The 18538-nt window shown below is 34.9% G+C and overlaps 1 protein-coding gene across 3 annotated transcripts in view; it reads right to left on the bottom strand.

Annotated features, from left to right (window-relative positions):
• Positions 1 to 18538, bottom strand: part of LOC106111596 (homeobox protein cut) — a 147955-nt gene that overhangs the window by 70339 nt on the left and 59078 nt on the right. For all 3 annotated transcript variants that reach the window (XM_013293728.1, XM_013293729.1, XM_013293730.1), the window contains exon 3: positions 9717 to 10046. In XM_013293728.1, the coding sequence (XP_013149182.1) occupies positions 9717 to 10046 (330 nt within the window). The remainder of the gene's footprint in view (positions 1 to 9716; positions 10047 to 18538) is intronic.

The raw sequence follows: 18538 nt of genomic DNA, 5'->3' as shown, positions 1-18538 counted from the left end.
CCGTATGAACAGCTTCATACAATCCCATACGTTCTATTTTGACACATAGTTACCGCTTAGCGTTTTCGCGTCCGTGCGAACGCTCGCTTATATCAGTCAATCAATATTAATATGCCATTAGAATAATAATAGCAGAAGCATTCGATACGAATGTAATTATCTTTTTTTCTTTTTTTTTAATGCACCAATTCTTGTCGATGCGTTTATTGAGACGTTGAACATTACTTATAAATTTAATACTCTGTACTATACTAGATATTGCCCGTGACTTCTTACACACGGAATTAAATAAAAAGAATTTAAGTAATCTTTGTATACATTTAACAGTGGTAGAGCCCGCTTTAACATTGCACTAATGGGCCGGCTCGCTCGGTGTAATACCACCACCACACAGAAAACAGGCGTGAAGTGCAATTCCGCGTTTCGTCTGATACGTGTGGTGCTGGAGGCCTAATTTTAGTTCCATTCCCTTTCCACCCTTTTCTTAAGAGGAAAGGATGGGTAGGAAAAGTGGATTTGACGGTGGAGGAGACGCATAAGAAGGAGAAATGCCCTCTTTATATCCGTATCCTCCTCCGTCAATTAAGATAGACAACGCATCTGCAATTGCGGATGTTTATGGACACCGGCCGCTTGCTCGTTTGCCACTTTATGTTATGAAAAAAAATTACATTCAGATTATATTTGACAGCGACATCTTATCTAGATGTATGAAGTAACCAACATTTAAACTATAAAATTTTTATTTAATTTGTGTTTTTCCAAACGACACTATTTCAGGGCGATGTGTCATTATGTCAGATTTTTCTGACTCATTTATGTAAACTGACTAAGTTACTAGGAATTGTTAATGACATTTGAAGTAATTAGCCGGCACTTGTCGAAACCGTTATCTATTATCTGAAAATTAAGGCATTTCAGATCTAAAATACAAGCTAATTTAGATCTTGTTAGTATACTCATTTGGTACACAATCGCTTGATCAGTTTTTTAATACCAGTGACGTCAGGTAAAACAGAATAACTGCGTAAGAGAAACAAAAGTTCGAAAATAAGCAACTCTTTGAAGATAAATAATTTACAACTCCACTAAACCTGCATAAGAAAGAAATGTTGATAAACAGAGCATTAAATATGGAACAGTTGACGATCGTAAAAGATGGAAGCCAGACGTATAACACGTAAATATCAATTCGTAGGAAGTATGAGTTTTTAAATGTACTTTTGGATGAATCAACGAAACTATACGGATAATTTGCTAAGCTCTTTTGATGTCAACAGTGGTAGTGCCCGCTTTAACATCTTAGCACGAATAGACCGGAACGCACGGTGTAATACCACGACCACACAGAAGACAGGCGTGAAATGGAAGCAATTCCGTGTTTCGTCTGATGAGTGTGGTGCCAGAGTCCTAATTTAAGTCGTTTTCTATTTAGCCCCCTTTTCTTATAAGGAGAAGATGGGAAGAGGAAGTGGATTTGACGGTGGAGGAGATGCATGGGAAGGGAAAATATCCTCTTTATGTGTGTCTCCTCTTCTGTCGAATAAGGGTAGGTAATGACTCTGCAATTGCGGATGTCTATGGGCTCACGTGGCCGTTTGCTCGTTTGCCACCTTATGTTATAAAAAAAATTGTCCATTCTAAATGGGTAAACGATGTCAATAATTTTAACGCATTAAGGGTGAGTTGCACCATATCGCCGGTTACCGTTAAAGTTAAAATTATTTGTAACAGTAATATTTGGAATAACCTTAAAATTTACTAAGGATGAGTTACATTAACTAACTATAAACCTTAACCAGCACATTCCCGATGGTTACGTCTTCGGATGTTCATGATATTCGCTACACCAGTTTTGCGCTGGTCAAAATGACGTCATATTTGACACTAATCATAACCGCCCGATTTTGGGCGGTTATAGTTAGCGTTACGGTTAGTGTCAGTTCGGTAGTGTCAACTGTCACAAGCTCTTATCTTCAAAAGCACAAATAATGGAAAAAGTAATGGAAAAAGAAAATCTCTACTATTATCCTATACGTAATCCAGAAGAATAAAGTCTTGCGTGCTCGGAAATAATGGATTTCCAAGATGGAACTCGAAATTTGGCCAAACATTCAGTTTGGACAAATTTCGAGTGTCTAAGGCCATAGCAACAGCGCTTGTCCCTTTTCTCTTATTTAAAAAAATGTCCTCCATAAAAGGTCAATTTATAATATGCATTGACAGGACAATTTATAATATGGAAAATAAATAAGATGCATTTATATTTGTATAATTTTATTGCTTCATTTTTGCTACATATTTGAGTAGTAAAGTAAATACAGTTTCAATAATGGCCCAAACTAGTTTATTTTCACAAGAGTTTGCCATTTTCTCCATCTTCGTGGGCAAAAAGTTTATTTCACTATAAAATACCATGCGTATGATACATAAATATAATCGCCGAAACATGAATTTCCAAACATTTTAATTTACGTAAATGTCATTCTTGACACCAACTTGACACTTTAGTGACATTCAGGTTTAAATGTTTCCATTGTAAAAACGAAAAACACATAAAACCTCTGTGAGAATATGTTTTTGCACTTGTAACCCTATTATAACTTTTACGATAACCAGCGATTTGATGCAACTCACCCTAAGTGATTATATTTATAAGTATGTTGGAGTGAAAGAGCGGTTTGTAGAATTAAATTCCGAAGTTAGATTTTGTACACGGTAACCTTCTATTGTAGGCGTATATCGGAGATAATGAACCAATCTTAATTGACAACTTCACAACACACAATTTCCGTGACTGTACTTCCCTGATGCTATCCGATATCCCGCTAATAGATTCAACAGGTGTACAGGGTGGTCTAATCGGTCCGCTTTGTGTTTACATTGCACGAATTCACGCGCGTCTAAGTTGATATTTACGCGATGTCATTTTTTATAACTGTTTTACAATTTTAAAAAAAACATCGATTTATGCTAGTTATAATTAACTAGCTCTTTCCATGCGGCTTCATCCACAAGAAATTATAAAGCAATTTATTATTTACACTTGTGAAATTTTCAATTGCAAACCTTGATGTTGGAGCTTGTAGTTTATGGTCACTTTCCCACATGAATTTTTTTCCAATTTATTTATTCCCTAAGTTTAATAGCGTTAAAATATAAAGGCTTAAGCGTGTCATAAGTAAGGCTTTTTATTAAACCAAGAATTATTGAAAATATACTGTAATAGCTGACATCCTACGCTACGAAGTAGTGTGTTTACGTTTTATTATATTAGTATAGGTATAGATGAAGCGTCTTTGATGTCTGCTAATCTATCGAGCCTTTTGAATATCGACTGTCTTAATAAACTGATATTCCGAGCCACGAGATAAGTTATGAGATGATTAAAGAAACAGCTAAGGTTGTGTTGAGTTAAGCGATCTTGATTAACCGTCACATTTAAAGCGTTCGCACACTGAACAAACTATCGCACAACTGTTTAGTCGCGCTTTGATTTCTTTAAGCTTATCTGCGCATACTACTCGATTTTTAGTTATGACACTAAATAAATTAGCTGCGAAACAATCGACAATCGCAGAAATATACTATACGAGCTGTTGCCCGCGACTTCGTCCGCGTAGTATAAGAAAACATACAAAGTATATAAATTACAAAAAGTTACGTATCGCTGGGGAACCGGACATTTCTCGGAGATGAAGCCTTATCCCATGTGTACTCCAGACTTTTTTTTATATCTGTGCCAAATTTCAATAAGATATGTTGAACCGTTGCCGAATGATCGAGTAAACATTAAAAAACTAAATTAATGAATCCCACGGGAACCGTAACAATTCCCGGGATAAAAAGTAGCCTATGTGTTCTTCCAGACTATGCTCTAAACCTGTGCCAAATTTCATAGAGATCCGTTCAGCCGTTTAGGCTACAAACGCTAACAAACATCCATCCATCTAAACTTTCGCATTTATAACATTAGTAAGAAGTAAGATTACAACTGATGTCAAAGATATGTTCAAGCCTTGTTTAGAAAAGGAAGTAACAGAAAATTCGTATGGAGTAATGTTATCTGAGTTTATTGACAACAGTCACGCTATACTACAGTACAGCTACAGTACGTTGTCACGGTATCATATAAATTATGGTCCATCTTTGACGGAACTAAAATTAGAATAATCATCGAGTACAAAGAATCACATCGCTTTCATCATCGACAAGATGATGTTTACACGCTGTCTTCCGAGAAACGAGCCCCAGTATTCAATACTTGGAAATAAATATGTAAGTTTGACATTTGCTTTCATGTCGGCTTGCGTGTTTCGGCCGTAATTACCGGCGTACTGCGCTAACCGGTCGCCTTATATATATAAGAATAGAGTTCAGTTTGTTACGTTTTTGTCAGTAGTGCGTTTTTTGTTATTAAATTATCGTGCGTGCCGATTTCAGTGGAGATGATAGGTTGCGTTTGATGGGGCATCTGATTGCTTCTCTTGTCGACGTTTCGAATTTGCTTTCTCTTTGATTGACTGCGATTAGGCGGTGTCTTGTTTGACATCTGTGTGAAAGGGACCACAAATAACCGTCAATACATAAAAGTGAAAAAGTTGCGTGTAATGTGTTTGTTTAAGATCAAAAACGTAAGACTTTTATTACTCGTTTGTATTGACGCGGTGCAAAAACTGAAATAACTCGATTACATGATACCAAATGTATTGAAATAACTCAAGAACTACTAAGCCTATTTCAAAAATTCTTACACATTTAAAAAGTTACGTTATCAGTGAGTAATATAGGCTATATTTTTTATTCTTTTTTTAATTTCACATGGGTGAAGTGGCGAGCAACATCTAGTCTGTCATACGCTAGGCTGGTAATTTAGTAGTTAAAATTCTCTCTTCTCCTCAAAAGCTGCTCTCTGTACTGTCGCAGTATACTGCATTAGTGAATATTGTAACATCTACATTAACGTTTACTAAACTCGATTGAAACAAAAGGATATTGACTCGATTTGTAATGGGTTGCTGAAGTTTCCATTTATTTATCATTACCAAGATTCATTAATGTTAAGTTGTCCTAAGTTTTAAAAGAGAAAAGTAATCGGAAACGCATTTCATGTTATCGGACCACACTAACGAATGGTTAAACTCTGGGCAACACACCATAAATGATTTGCTTATCTACTCGACTACATTTTTATTGTTTTTATTATATTATGAGATGGCAAACGAGCATGCGGCCACCTGAAACCGCCGCAATGGCGAAGCGACTGCTGCCCATAGACATCTGCAATTGCAGCGTTGCCTACCCTTAGTCCACAGAGGTGGAGACGGACATAAAGAGGATATCTCGATTAAATTACCTATGCATACAAACAGAAGTCTCGATCTCAAAGCTATCGGCCATCAATCCCCTTACAACGCGAGTTCCAATAAGAGAATCGCCGTCCGAAAATAACAAAATTAAAATAAATCGAACGACAGACAGTCGTCATAAACTAATTTCGAGTGTTTTCCTTTTGGTTGATATAAAAATAGCGACATCAGTCTTTCATGTCCCGCGCCGGAGTGACATTAAGAATGTTGTGTTGAAGATTTAGAGCAACGCCATCTATGTGAGATGAAAGGTACTTTTATAGCTGAAAAAGGTGTATTATGATTTATGAGATACTATTATCTCGTCTGATAATTAAATAAGCTCCCGTTACAATAACGACTGGACACGTTTGACTTATGTTTGTTTTTATTTTATTTATAATACAGAGGCAAAGAATATTAAAAGCCCAAACTTTGTACAGAGTTTTTTTTTAATGAAACTTTTCATTTATAATGTAAATAATATATACAAACTGTTAAACAGAAATAAACACTGCCTTAAACGATTATATTTATAATAAAGACGGAATTAAGAAATATCCTGCTAAAGGAATTGTTTATAATATTACGAAAGGAATCGCGCGCGCGCATCTTTGACTTAACTAACAACTGTTAAGTCATGCTTTGATTCATATAAGCTTATATGTATGCTACTTGATTTTTTGTAGTGCAACTAAACAGTTGAATTGGCTGCAAAACAATGGCACAACTGTTCTGCTATAGTTTGGGCAAAGGTGCGCACGCTCTTAATCTTTTAGACTTTACCATTACATGTAACTAGTCTTTACTCGCAACTTAGTCTGCACTGAAAATTCTTATTGTTCAATACCCTTTACGTTCTTCCAGACTATATATCTATGCGAAAATTCATCTAGTTACGTACGTAAAAACGTCCATTTAACCGTTCAGATTTATATTAGTGTGACGTTCCTAGCAATTATATCTAAAATCACTATACAGAAATGAAAGCCATTTCTGAATATGACTGAAATAAAACAGAGCTACAATTTTCTCTTTATTTCAAAGTTCAAAGAAAAAGTTAAAAAAAACATCCACAAATCAAAAGCCAATTTAGCAAAGTCGTAATCGGAAAAGTTATTTTAAATCAAATCGTTTATCGGTTTGTCGTCAAAAAAGAAACATCTCAACCCTTTCTATGGCTCAATTAAGAAAAGTTATACGAAAGAAAAATACGAGGGTTGAATTTTTCTTTCGATACGTTTTTAAAAAAGTTTGATTGACAGTTTTTGAGTCACGATATTCTAAGAAATAGCGAAGCGAAATTGCTTCTAGCCAGCAATTACACCGTAACTTTAATCGACAGGGAAAAGGTCGCACAGAAGAGGATATTACATCCACTTACCTTTACCATGTCATGAGAAAAGTGGGAAGGAAATAGATCAGAACACTCATCAGACAAAACGCGGACGCCTGTCTTCTGTGTGGTCGTGGTTTTCTACCGCGAGCATATCCATACAATAGATGTTGCTTGTCCATTTTTACTAATGCAAACTACACCTCTATGGTTCAAATATTTCTTACCAATACTATTAATGCGAAAGTTTAGATGGATGGGTGTTAAAGTTTGTAACTTAAACTGCTGGACGGATCTTGATGAAATTTGGCTTAGATGTAGAGGATAGTCAGAACACATTATATAATTACACACTGAATGTCGCGGGAAAAAGTTAGTAATAAAATTCAAGGTTAATTTTTCATTTGGTTGTCATTTATTTTAGAGTACCTACATTAACAAATGTCAGATCTTTTATGAAAAAAACGGTCTATTTCTGTCATGGACATGAAGTAGTAATAATTATTAGCAATCCGGAGTTATCGCTGAGTTATTATATGTTTTGGAATATATCCAAAGCAGTTGAAGCGAAACTGACTCATCTCGATGGCTTTGATGATTTGTCGTCGAAAATTAACCGAATTAGTGTCGGCGCTGGAAAGAATTTTCTTGTTCTTTATTTTAAAAGACACTTTTTGTCTTTTAAGTATGAGATTGTTAATTTATAGATGTTTTAGATTTTAATTAAAACTTCCCGATAAGTTATTGACATTTTTAAGAATTCGTTACTTAGTTATGTAATTAATAAGTCTTAGTTTGGGTGATAATTATAATTTAGAAGTAAGTAGGAGTTGCGGCAATTTTAGAACATCAAGTAAGAATTAAGCCACAGATCAAAACGTAACATAAAGAAGGCGGTGCAACGTGCGCTGTAACGATGCAAGCGAGATCGCGTCCATAATAAAAACTATTTCACAAAGAGCAAACGAAATAAAACAGGAAAAAGACCAATCCTCATTGAAGTGGCGCTCTCATCAGACTCCGCATGCGGATATTTGAAAGATGAATTACGTTTAAAGGCACACAACGTTCTTGCAAATGCGCCCCATTCAAGCGGTGCCCATTAGTGCATTCAAACTCCAAATTTGAAGAGTTACGTGGTGTACTAGTGAATTGGAAGATTCCGCGTTTTGTTATAGATTCAGCTTTTCATTGGATTTTTGGATAACTCGACGTTTTTTGCACTCGAATGCGCTCGCTCTTTGCGCCCGAACAAATGAAGGCTTTCTATTCGAGTGCATGTAATCAGGCGATTTGTTACAAATGTACACTCTAACGAATTTGATGAACATAATAATTCGTTAGGACTTGAATATGAAAAGGAATATATATAATTCTTTACATATTTGAAATATCACGAGTCCAATTTCCAATAACTTATTGAATTTGTCTAATGGATATTTTTGTTGAATCTAGAAAAACAAAATAAAATCACCGATGACGTCATTTGAATATAAGCATAATATCTCCTTGTTTAACTGACAATCGAGACGAAAGTATCTATTTGGCTAAGTGTACAAAATTGGACAGCAACAACGAGAATATCAAACAATAAATATAATAGCGGGCGATCCATCCCTATGAGATCACAGGATATCTCCGTGGGCGACGATATTTCGTGTGTCAGAGCGGACAACAAACTAAATTGATTCTATGCCACATCATGACCTGAGGTCACAGAAGTAATATTCGATTAGATAGCACATAAAATCACTAGACATAGATAATAGAATCGACTAGTTGTGTTTACTGCACGTGACATGACAAGTTTCACTGCCATATTTTAAGTATGTGGACGATATCGCTTATCTAAATGTTACTATGTCTGTGGTCACTAGTTTCAATTCGGGTTCCCGCCGTCTAATTGACTGTGTCGATAATATTGATTGATGGATCGGTTTGAAACAATCAATATCCATTTAGATCAAAGTAGTTAACGATGCTGGTATGAGAAAGTTAGTGGAAATTATAAGCAATTCAATTTAAAAGAACGAAACGAAAGAATAAGAAAGAAGTGAGCATGAGATTGATATGGAGGAAGAAAACCTGGTGTGTGACGTAGGTAAGTGACATAAAGACTTGGAGTCAGCCTAAAGTGGGACATGGGAGGAGAATTTCAAAAATTGTAAGGAAAATGTGTATTATGATAGAGTATGGAATAGTGTAATAAAGGCCAATATAGCTAAAAGTAGTCTATAGTTTAAAGTATATTAGAACTGGTATTTACGAAGTGGCTCTAAGCGATCGCGATCACTCGTAAACAGTGATATTTATTTAGTGCAAGGATTACCGGCCGTTCGGTGCCGATCAATCATTCCATTGAACGTATCCTGTTTCCCTTCACTAGTGATGCACCGACCTGATCAGTATACACGAGTCATGCTTATCGATAACTGACCTAAAAAATTTATAATAATTTATCGTCAATACATTCCATGTAATATTTTCTTAAAGGAGAAAAATATAATGTCTCAATAGCTATGTCACTAGAGAAAATTTGAGTAAGATTCGATATCAATACTGTTCAATTCGACCTTTAAGTTAATGTAATATTGTCTTTAGAATTATTAAGTTTGATTGTACAAGTTAAATTAGCAATTCCCTATGAGTAAAGCCGATAAATTAAATAAATCGATAGAGCAGTCGCGTCCCTAGACCTAGCCAACTGTCAAATCCAATTCAGCGATGCCCCCGCACATGTAATTGATTTATTGATCGTACGTTACATTCGATACGAGACGGGCTGCGCGCGCGCAACGCCAGTTAACCAAGGCTATTGCATCCTTTAACTGTAATTCTCCGTCCAGTTAACCGGGTGACCTCACAGTTACCGTCTATATGGAGCAAGCGGTGATAGGAAGATTGCTATCGATGCATCTTTAACACGGATTATATCAGCTGATGTACATCTACACAAGTAGAAGACGGAACAATGTATAGATATAAGCCAAGTATGCCAAACCTCCGTAGGGAAAAGGATAGATTTTAATTACCTCTTTCTCTTTGGCCGCGAGTTCGATCTCCAGATTACTCCCCTGGTGAACCACAGGGCTGCTTCTCGTTGAATTGCTATTGCTTCGTCCAGTTGCAGCCATTTCTATTTTATGTTCTATATCTTCATCAATCTCGGGCGACCTTCTCTTCTCTTCTTTGATATCTGGGCTCAGTCTCTCTTGTAATCTGGTTTCTGTTGCTTGATCTCTCATGGATTCTATATGAGAGCCATTGGTCTTCGGCGGTACAGTGGCTTGGAGAGGCACGGGGCTGGTTGTGGCGAGCTGCTCCTTGAGTGTTGTCACTTCTTTCTCCGCCAGTGTAGCTCTCTGTAACAATAAAATAGAAACATTAGAATAGGAATTAAGATTGTTTTTATTTTACAGCGCTCTTTGGAATTAGTAATCGGTTTCCGTTGGCCTTAATTTACGAGAATTAAAATGAGTGGGTTCTAAACCAAATTCATTACATTATGTTTATCGTAGTTCATCAAAAATTTTTCTGATTAGCGTAAAGTTTCACTGTTTTGGGGTCATTAAATTCAATAGTCACGTTGTTAATGAATTTGTTTAATTGCGGAAACATCGATAGGCCACCTGACTACGTTTCACGTTGTTGTTTAATCTAATTGTGATTTCCCATGGCGTTTGTTTTGTCGGGTGACGTGAGCATTGTGCCACTTCCTGTGGTATTCATCGGATTCGTAGCGCGGGATCTAATCGGCGCGATCATCGGTTAAAACGGATGCGAATTGTTCATTATTGACCGACCACTCGACCACTCGACGGTCTTTTTGCCACACAGCGCTAATGATTCCTCTTCAGTTTTCATTATCTTACCTTCTCGAGGAGTATCTCAGAACGACGATTTGTGAATGGACGGTTTTTAATTGCGTCTTGGGATGTCTTTGTGTTCGCTGTCATTGTTTGCGCCACGGATCATTAGGGGGATTTTTAGTTTTACTTTTTACTAGAAAGTTAATGTTTAGAAGGTAAATAAACATAAAGATTCATTAAAGAACTTAAAAGAACTTTAAGTTGAGAAAAATAATATTTAGACAATAAAAAAAATTACTATAGTGGTAGAGCTAGACGTATGTTAATAACAACGAGAGTAGTAATATTAAAGACAACGAAGTCATTTAAATCAAAACCAACCAATCTAGAACATTCGAACATCATGTATCACGGAGGAAAGAAAAAGTAACAGTGCTGGAGGTGGAGGCGGGCACGCGTAACGCACGGCCCAGCCCCACTGCACAGATAACATCTGTACACGTAGATTACCACGCTAAAGACGATCGCACACCATATACCACAGATTATAAACAAGAAACAGTAAAAAAAAATAATTAGACAAAGGAACCCATTTAGTATATGTAATATAGAAAATATAGATTTTTTAAAATGAATACAACAATAATATAGGGAAAATAATATGACAAAGGCCAGAGATATGAAAATGTCTCATAAGTGGGATTAAATTATTCAAATATGTATAAAGATGACGTGGAAGCAAATTATTAAGAAATCTACTTAAACAAAGAATGACAAATGAACTAATTGAAGTCAGCCAGTTATCTTTTTGCAAATAAATCCAGCAACAATTCTTAACCTAAAAATCATAACTGCTTTGGAAAATCTTGATAACTTTTTGGCAACAAACAATACTTTTTTTAGTTTCGTTTGATGTTTATGTTTCGTATGTAACCAGCCTTATATTAGTATTCGCTTACGCACTCTACGTGAGTTTTCTCGATGAAATTTCCGATTGCAGGATTAATGGCTTCCATCTTCACGATAATTAGCGCGTTATCGCTCACTTCATTTGTTTGATTGTTACAGAAAGAGGTTATTAACACAATATTTATATGAAAAGAAATTAATAATGTGATAATAAAGATTCAATTGAGATAAAAAATTGCTTCTACGATATCAATAAAGATATTGGCTTTGAAAATCAGAAATCTGTTAAGGTTAGAGGTTGTTTAGTTACTTTGTAACTTTATTCGTAGATTTTGGATTTTAAATATTCTGTAACTAGCTTTTCCCGTGCGACTTCATCCGCATGAAATTATTATATGTTATTTTATTGTTTACATCTGTCAAATTATCAATTACAAATGTCGAAATGATTGACATGATGACAACCTTGCTTCCTTAATGTTGGCAGCAACTTATGGTCTCTTTCCCACATTAGGGTTTTTATCCAAAATATTTACCACCCTAAGTTTAATGGCGTTAAAACATACTTGTAGCATAAAGCGTGACATAAGTTTAGGGCTTGTTTTTAAAAAAATAATTGTTCAAAAATATTCTGTTATTGCTGACATCTTAGGCAACAAAGAAGTTTGTGTTTACGCTTTATTATAATAATATAGATTTACTAATATTTGTGGTTAAAAATCATATATTTTTGATCACTGTACATCAACCTGATCTTTGTATTATAGGGTTGTCTATTTTCATAAGAATGTTAATAAAATAACTTTCTATATTTATTATTGCACCCAGATTGCGGTGCGAGATTGGATGAGCAGACGGACACTATTACTGCCATTTAGACGTTTTTAAATCAGTTTTCAATCTTGATCCGTTGTGCTGCAGCTCACGGCTCAATGTATTTTACTCGTAACTATATACGTGCCACGATGAGTTGTGATTCGATGTAGGTACAAATTGAGCTGGACTGGAGGTGTTGCACTGATCTACTACGTGAATCAGATCACTCAGCTACAGATTATCAATTTAAGTTGAGTTATCTTGAGCCGCCACAAGCGTCGCATCTACCCCGGACGTCGAACACTCGGCCGATATTCTACCCACACTACCTAAAACCGTAGGATGATTCCGAATTGTCATCCGTGGATTACGTAATGCCCGATCCGTGGCATAGACTCAATTGAGCGTGATTGATCACATTGTCTATGACTCAGCTATGAATTAGGTTTTAATAAACGTTGTCACCTTAGCAACGTTTGGAGTATAGACAACAGAAGACAAACGATTATTCCTTAGTGATAAGCATACATATAATAAAATTGGAGTGTCTGTTCGTAATATCAAAAGAAAAAAATCCAGATTTAGGGAAGATGTATTTGCGTTGCTGATAACGAAAATTGCATTTAAATATTATTTGTCTGTCTGTCTGTCCGCAAGCCGTGTTCGTCCCGAGTAATCTCCGAAACAGCTGGGCAGATTTCGACCGGACTTTCATTGAAGGTTAGCTGACGTAGACAAAGTCGCGGGCGAAACTAGTGTCTTGTAAAACTAAAGGTTAATACTACTTTTACAGAATTAATATAATCGTAACATTTTAATTAGACTGAGTATTAGTTCCCGCCAGAATGGCGCGCTATTCTATATTGAATGACATTGACAGCTGTCGTAGGGACGGGACGTATATACCGATGATCTAGGGTTGTGCCGATTTTTGACCGACTTCCCAAAAGAAGAAGGTACTCAATTCGTCTGTATGTTTTTTTTTTCTTTACATTATAGTACTCATTTGAGACAATTTTGTCTGCGATAGACATCTAAGTCCATCTAGATATTTTCACATATCTACCAATTAGTTTCGTCATGAGATCAGTGAACTAATTTTACACATATTTCGGTTTATGCAAATGATTTCCATCAAACGGATTTAAGTAATAACAAAGAACATTCACATTTCCGCTTGGCTGAGTTAATGTTTACAACTAGAAAGTTAGAAGATAATATTTTTGGAAAGCTCTAACAATAATTAGGCGGATTCATTAAAAATCATGGAACCATTCAATTATATACGAAATCAGCTGAGCGTCGCGCTGTGTGAACTGTTACGGTACTGAATAATTTCAGTACAAATAAAAGAATAAAAGGTAAATGTTTGGAATCATTAAAAATATTAACGGAAATCTTTTTATAATTGCGATCGCGATTGCTCGAACACAGCGCCCTCAATGGACTTTAATGTGAGAAAGAACAAAACAATGTCGTTAGAAAGTCCAAAATCTTTGATTATAATCAACGAGACATTAATACGATATAGAACAAATAAAAATAAAATGCATATGAGAAAGTGTGTTGAAATTTGGAGACAACAATGCATTTCATATTGAATTATTTAACGATAACTTCGCGAAATCTGTACAACCTTTGTATTTTTAACACAATTTTCTCTTAAATTATTGTAATTAGAAATATCACTATTACTACATAGTATAAAACAAAGTCGCATCACGCTGTCTGTCCATATATATGTTAGGATCTTTATGCAAAGGATTTTTAAAAAGATTGTTTCAATAAGAAGGTTGTACTATCCTAGTAGCCTAGTACTTGAGTAGCCTATGTGTTCTTCCAGACTATCCTCTACATCTATGCCTAATTTCATCAAAATCCGTTCAGCCGTTTAGGTTACAAACTCTAACAAACATCCATCCATCCATCTAAACTTTCGTATTTATAATATTAGTGTGATTAAAATTGGACGCTGTGAATACGGGGGAGGGCTAGTATCCATATAAATTAAACAGAAATTTCATAGATTCTCAAAGACTTAACAATAAATTCGTAAGTAAATCGGCTTAAAAACAATTTTATTTATCTTAATAAAGACAAGGGTGCAAATTATCGAAATCGACTTGTTCAAACAAAGTCAGTGTTGAACGAAATCAAAGCGACAAACAAATCGAACTCGATTAGTCGCAGACAATGGCAACAGCCGCGGCATCCGAAGCTACGCCATTAATTCCAATCCTTTCATCCTCGGAATCAATAATTGTTTAATAAATTCTGCAAAGATACGGCCAAGTTCTTGAATAATTACAAACTGTACTCTACATTATTCTACTTCAGTATCAGGGAAAGTGGATTTGACGGTAGAGGAGAAGCATTGGAATACTCTTTGTGTGCCTCTCCTTTGTCAATTAAGGGTAGGCAACACATATGCTTGTGGATTTCTGGGCAGCGGTCGCTTCACTATTTTGACGGATTCAGCCACCTTAAGATATAAAAATGCTATCTAATAACCTTTGTAAATCCTGACTTACAATGCAGTCGCACAACTTTTGTGCGACTGTCAATTGTTTCATTATTCAACTGTTTAGTTGCACAACTAAAAATAATATAAGTCCATAGGAATCAAAGCATAGTTGTTCGATAGTTAAATTTCACTTTAAACTGTCGTGGTTTTTACAAATATAATGTTCGTAAGATACGGATTTCTTAACACGCTTGAATTATTTTAGCTTCCGATATTTCGGCACAGTTTTTTTTGTTTTTTCACACTACCGCATCATTTCAGTCAGCCTGTAAACATGGCGCATGCAACTGTGCCGAAATATCGGGGGCTAAAACAACTCAATCGTGGTAAGAAACCCGTATCTTACGAACATTATAGTTTAATTTCAGTTGTACATATAAGTATAGACGATTCCCAACAATTGTTCATTTATCCATATGTAATTGTATTATCAGATGTAGTCAGAACTCAGTAAGCATTTAATTCAAATTCATTGAATCATTAACCATCTTTACCGCTATTGTAATTACCGGCTCCCGTGAGACTAACATCGCTTTAATCTATTGCACAAACAAACTAGAATTTTGATTCCGATGACTCTGATAGATAAGAACTCTTTGTTACAGCGTATCAAGTGATGGTATAATTGCTTGAAGGCGCGCGTAGTGCTCGTTAAATGTAGATATTGGCGTTAGATTATTACGTATTTCGTTGAATTAACCTTTTTATACCGTTAATATGAATAGCTTCAATTTTTCAGTTTAGATTCCCTTAGAGTATTGTCACTTAAGTCACATCTCTATGGCTCTAAATAGCCTAGTGTTAGCTTTTTAAATATTTTGATGTATTCTGTATTTTTGAAGGTTTTTTAATCTGTGCTATAAATCAATACCATTTGTCGTAATTTGAAATAACGATATAAGCTTTGTAATTGTGATCCAAAACTTTATTTAAATTTTTATGTCATGGTTTTAAAATGTCATAATTCTGCGGATAGTTGTAGGATGTCAAAAATAAGGGTGTTGCATTAGCTCGACGACACGACGGCCATATTGGTAAGGTTATTGTGCGAATTGGAAGAAAACATAAGAGGTAAAGAAGACTATATTTATTTAAGGATAACATGGCTGTGACGCCCATACTAGAAGCGTTAAATTTCAACTTGCAAATAACATTGAAAAATTGCTGTGTTTAATGATTGTAATTCACGTAAAGGTTCTCAGAATAGCAGTATGAGTAAGAATGGAAGGCATAATAGGAATAGTAAGACAAAGGTTTAAGTAATATCAGGTATAATAAATTCTGATGATAAGAAACTATTCAGTGAAATAGAAAAATTGGCAGCGAGACTCAACATTTGTTTTATGAGTCAATGTGAATGACATGTAAACGCTTTGGAATTTCCTGGGAGTGTTTTGTTTTTACAATAGGTGGTCAAGCAATAAGTAATAAATATCATACTGGCCGCCAAGAAAGCCATAGAAAATGTTTTTGTAATTAAGGAACGTAATTCGAAAGTAGTTAAAAATGTGACGTGAGCGATGTAACAACATTTTATTCGTATTAAATACCTTTTAATCAATTTATGTGAATAGTTTGTGTGTTTTATCATTAAATAAAGAAGAATTTATCAATGGTACTAGTTTACATTTATTCAATAGGTTTATTACAAGTATTTTAATTTCACCACCAGCTCACTATCAGCTCTGAGCCTTTAGAGATGGCGATTCGGTTCGTAATTTTAATTAAAGAAATAAAAAACATTACAAAATTAAAATTTAATTTAATGAATCTCAAATGAAATATTAATATTTCTTATGCAAAAGTAAAAGATTTCAGCCTTTTTTTTTGGACAAGCTGTTCCTCGTGACTTCGCACGACTGAAAATAAAAAGTTATAAAAAACATAGCCTATGTTACTGACTGATAACGTAGCTTTTTAATGGTGAAAGAATTGTTGACATACGAAGAATATTTTTTGAGTGACTACAATACAAACCAACAAACCTTTCCTCTTTATAATATTAGTATATTTTTAAATACACGATAGTTTTTAGCATAAAACAAATTAATGCCGCACGTTATGCGTGGCTTGGCAATAGAAACGAGTCGCTCTCACCTAAAAATTTTCACATGTTTATTGTTAAGTTTTATTATGATAGAAACTCCTCTTCACCGCTAATAAATTGCCCAAAGCCTTAATTAAGAATAATTTTTATTTTACATCTGATTTCGGCGATCATAAACAACAGTTATTAAGAGTTAACATTGGCGGTATCTCAGGCGTAACGAGTTAAAATTATTAGCCAAATCTCTTATAATACTTGCTGTACTCTCGTACGTTTAACCATCGCTGATTGATATTGTCAACATTGTTTCAAAATCGTACACCTTTGACTAAACTATCGGACTGTTTAGTCGCTTTGATTATCAGTTCAGAGGTACACTACTCGATTTTTAGTTGTGCAACTAAATAGAATTGACCGCGAAACAATCGACAATCGCACAACGATTAGTCCCGTTATAAAAGGTTTGAAGTATTTTTAAATTAAATTCTATTTGTAGCTCTAAGTTTATGATAAAGTAATTGTCAAATAAACTCCGTTACAAATTTTACGTTAATAAAATAGGTCACATCACCAGCTCGCTATACGTCCCAACTGAGGGGCTTGAAGCCTACCCTAAGGTGACTAGGACATAGTCAACCACGCTACACTGCGGGGTACCTTCACACATCTTTGAATTTCATCGCCGATATGTGCAGGCATCAAGATGTTTTTCTTCACCGTTAAAACGTCGGGTAAATTATGTACAAATGAAAATTCTAAAAATAACATTGGTACAGCGAGATTGAACCCAAGACGTGAAGATTACAAGTCAAGTGCTTACCACTGAGCTACCGACCCCGAATACAATATGTAGTACAATTTATTGTAAACAACAAATCAACTATTTTAAAACATCTGCTTGATCTATAAAAGGTAAAAAACTCAAAACATTTACAGGTGGTACAAAGTAACAGGAAATTAATTAACAAGTACGTATCGACAGCCTTTGCCCGAAGGGAGAGGTTGAAAAAAAAAACAAACCACATCCCAAAGCCTGAAGCCGAAGACCCCGTCCTTTATCATATTTATTTTATTTCAATTCGGTACGAATTTAATCCTTTTCCATTAATTAGTGACCGCTCCCCGTATAATGCGGGGGACCCAACCCTTGCCATATTCTTGCGTCAGGGTTGAGTTACATATTAAAGAAGCCGTTTTTAAATATCGTATACACATTGCATATTCATTGTTAATCATAATTAAAGCAAATAAACAAAAAAAAACATTATTTAGTTATCTTTTCTAACAAGACGTCAATTCAATCCTTTACAAGTTTAAAAATTGATTCTGAAAAAGATAATTACATTAAAAATTACCACTAATGTTAACTTAAGTACAAAATAATTCCAAAGAGTATAAATATAAATTCTAACCTAATTTGTCAAAGAGTATAAACCTTCCTTTGTGTAGAAAATACTCTTTGTCGGGTATTTTGCGGACAAGAAATGATTTTTATACAAATAAAGGCATTAGTAGAGAATCGGGTATCGGGCTTAAGGGATTGATTCCGGTCTAGTGGGTGATTATAGTACTTAAAAGGTATAGACACGACCTGTTTCTAAGAAAAACACTAAACAGAGTGGATTCAGACTAAACTAATATGTATTCCGCATTCTCTGACGTTATTTTAAAATCTAAAATAAAAACATTTCTATAGTTAAATCGGAATTTTAAAGTTGAAAAAAATTTTTTTTTTTCTAATAAATAATT

The sequence above is a fragment of the Papilio polytes genome, unplaced genomic scaffold (genome assembly GCF_000836215.1).
Source record: "Papilio polytes unplaced genomic scaffold, Ppol_1.0 DF824158.1, whole genome shotgun sequence".
Taxonomy (NCBI): domain Eukaryota; kingdom Metazoa; phylum Arthropoda; class Insecta; order Lepidoptera; family Papilionidae; genus Papilio; species Papilio polytes.
The sequence above is the reverse complement of the archived record's forward strand: the minus strand, read 5'-3'. Positions and strand labels throughout refer to the sequence as shown.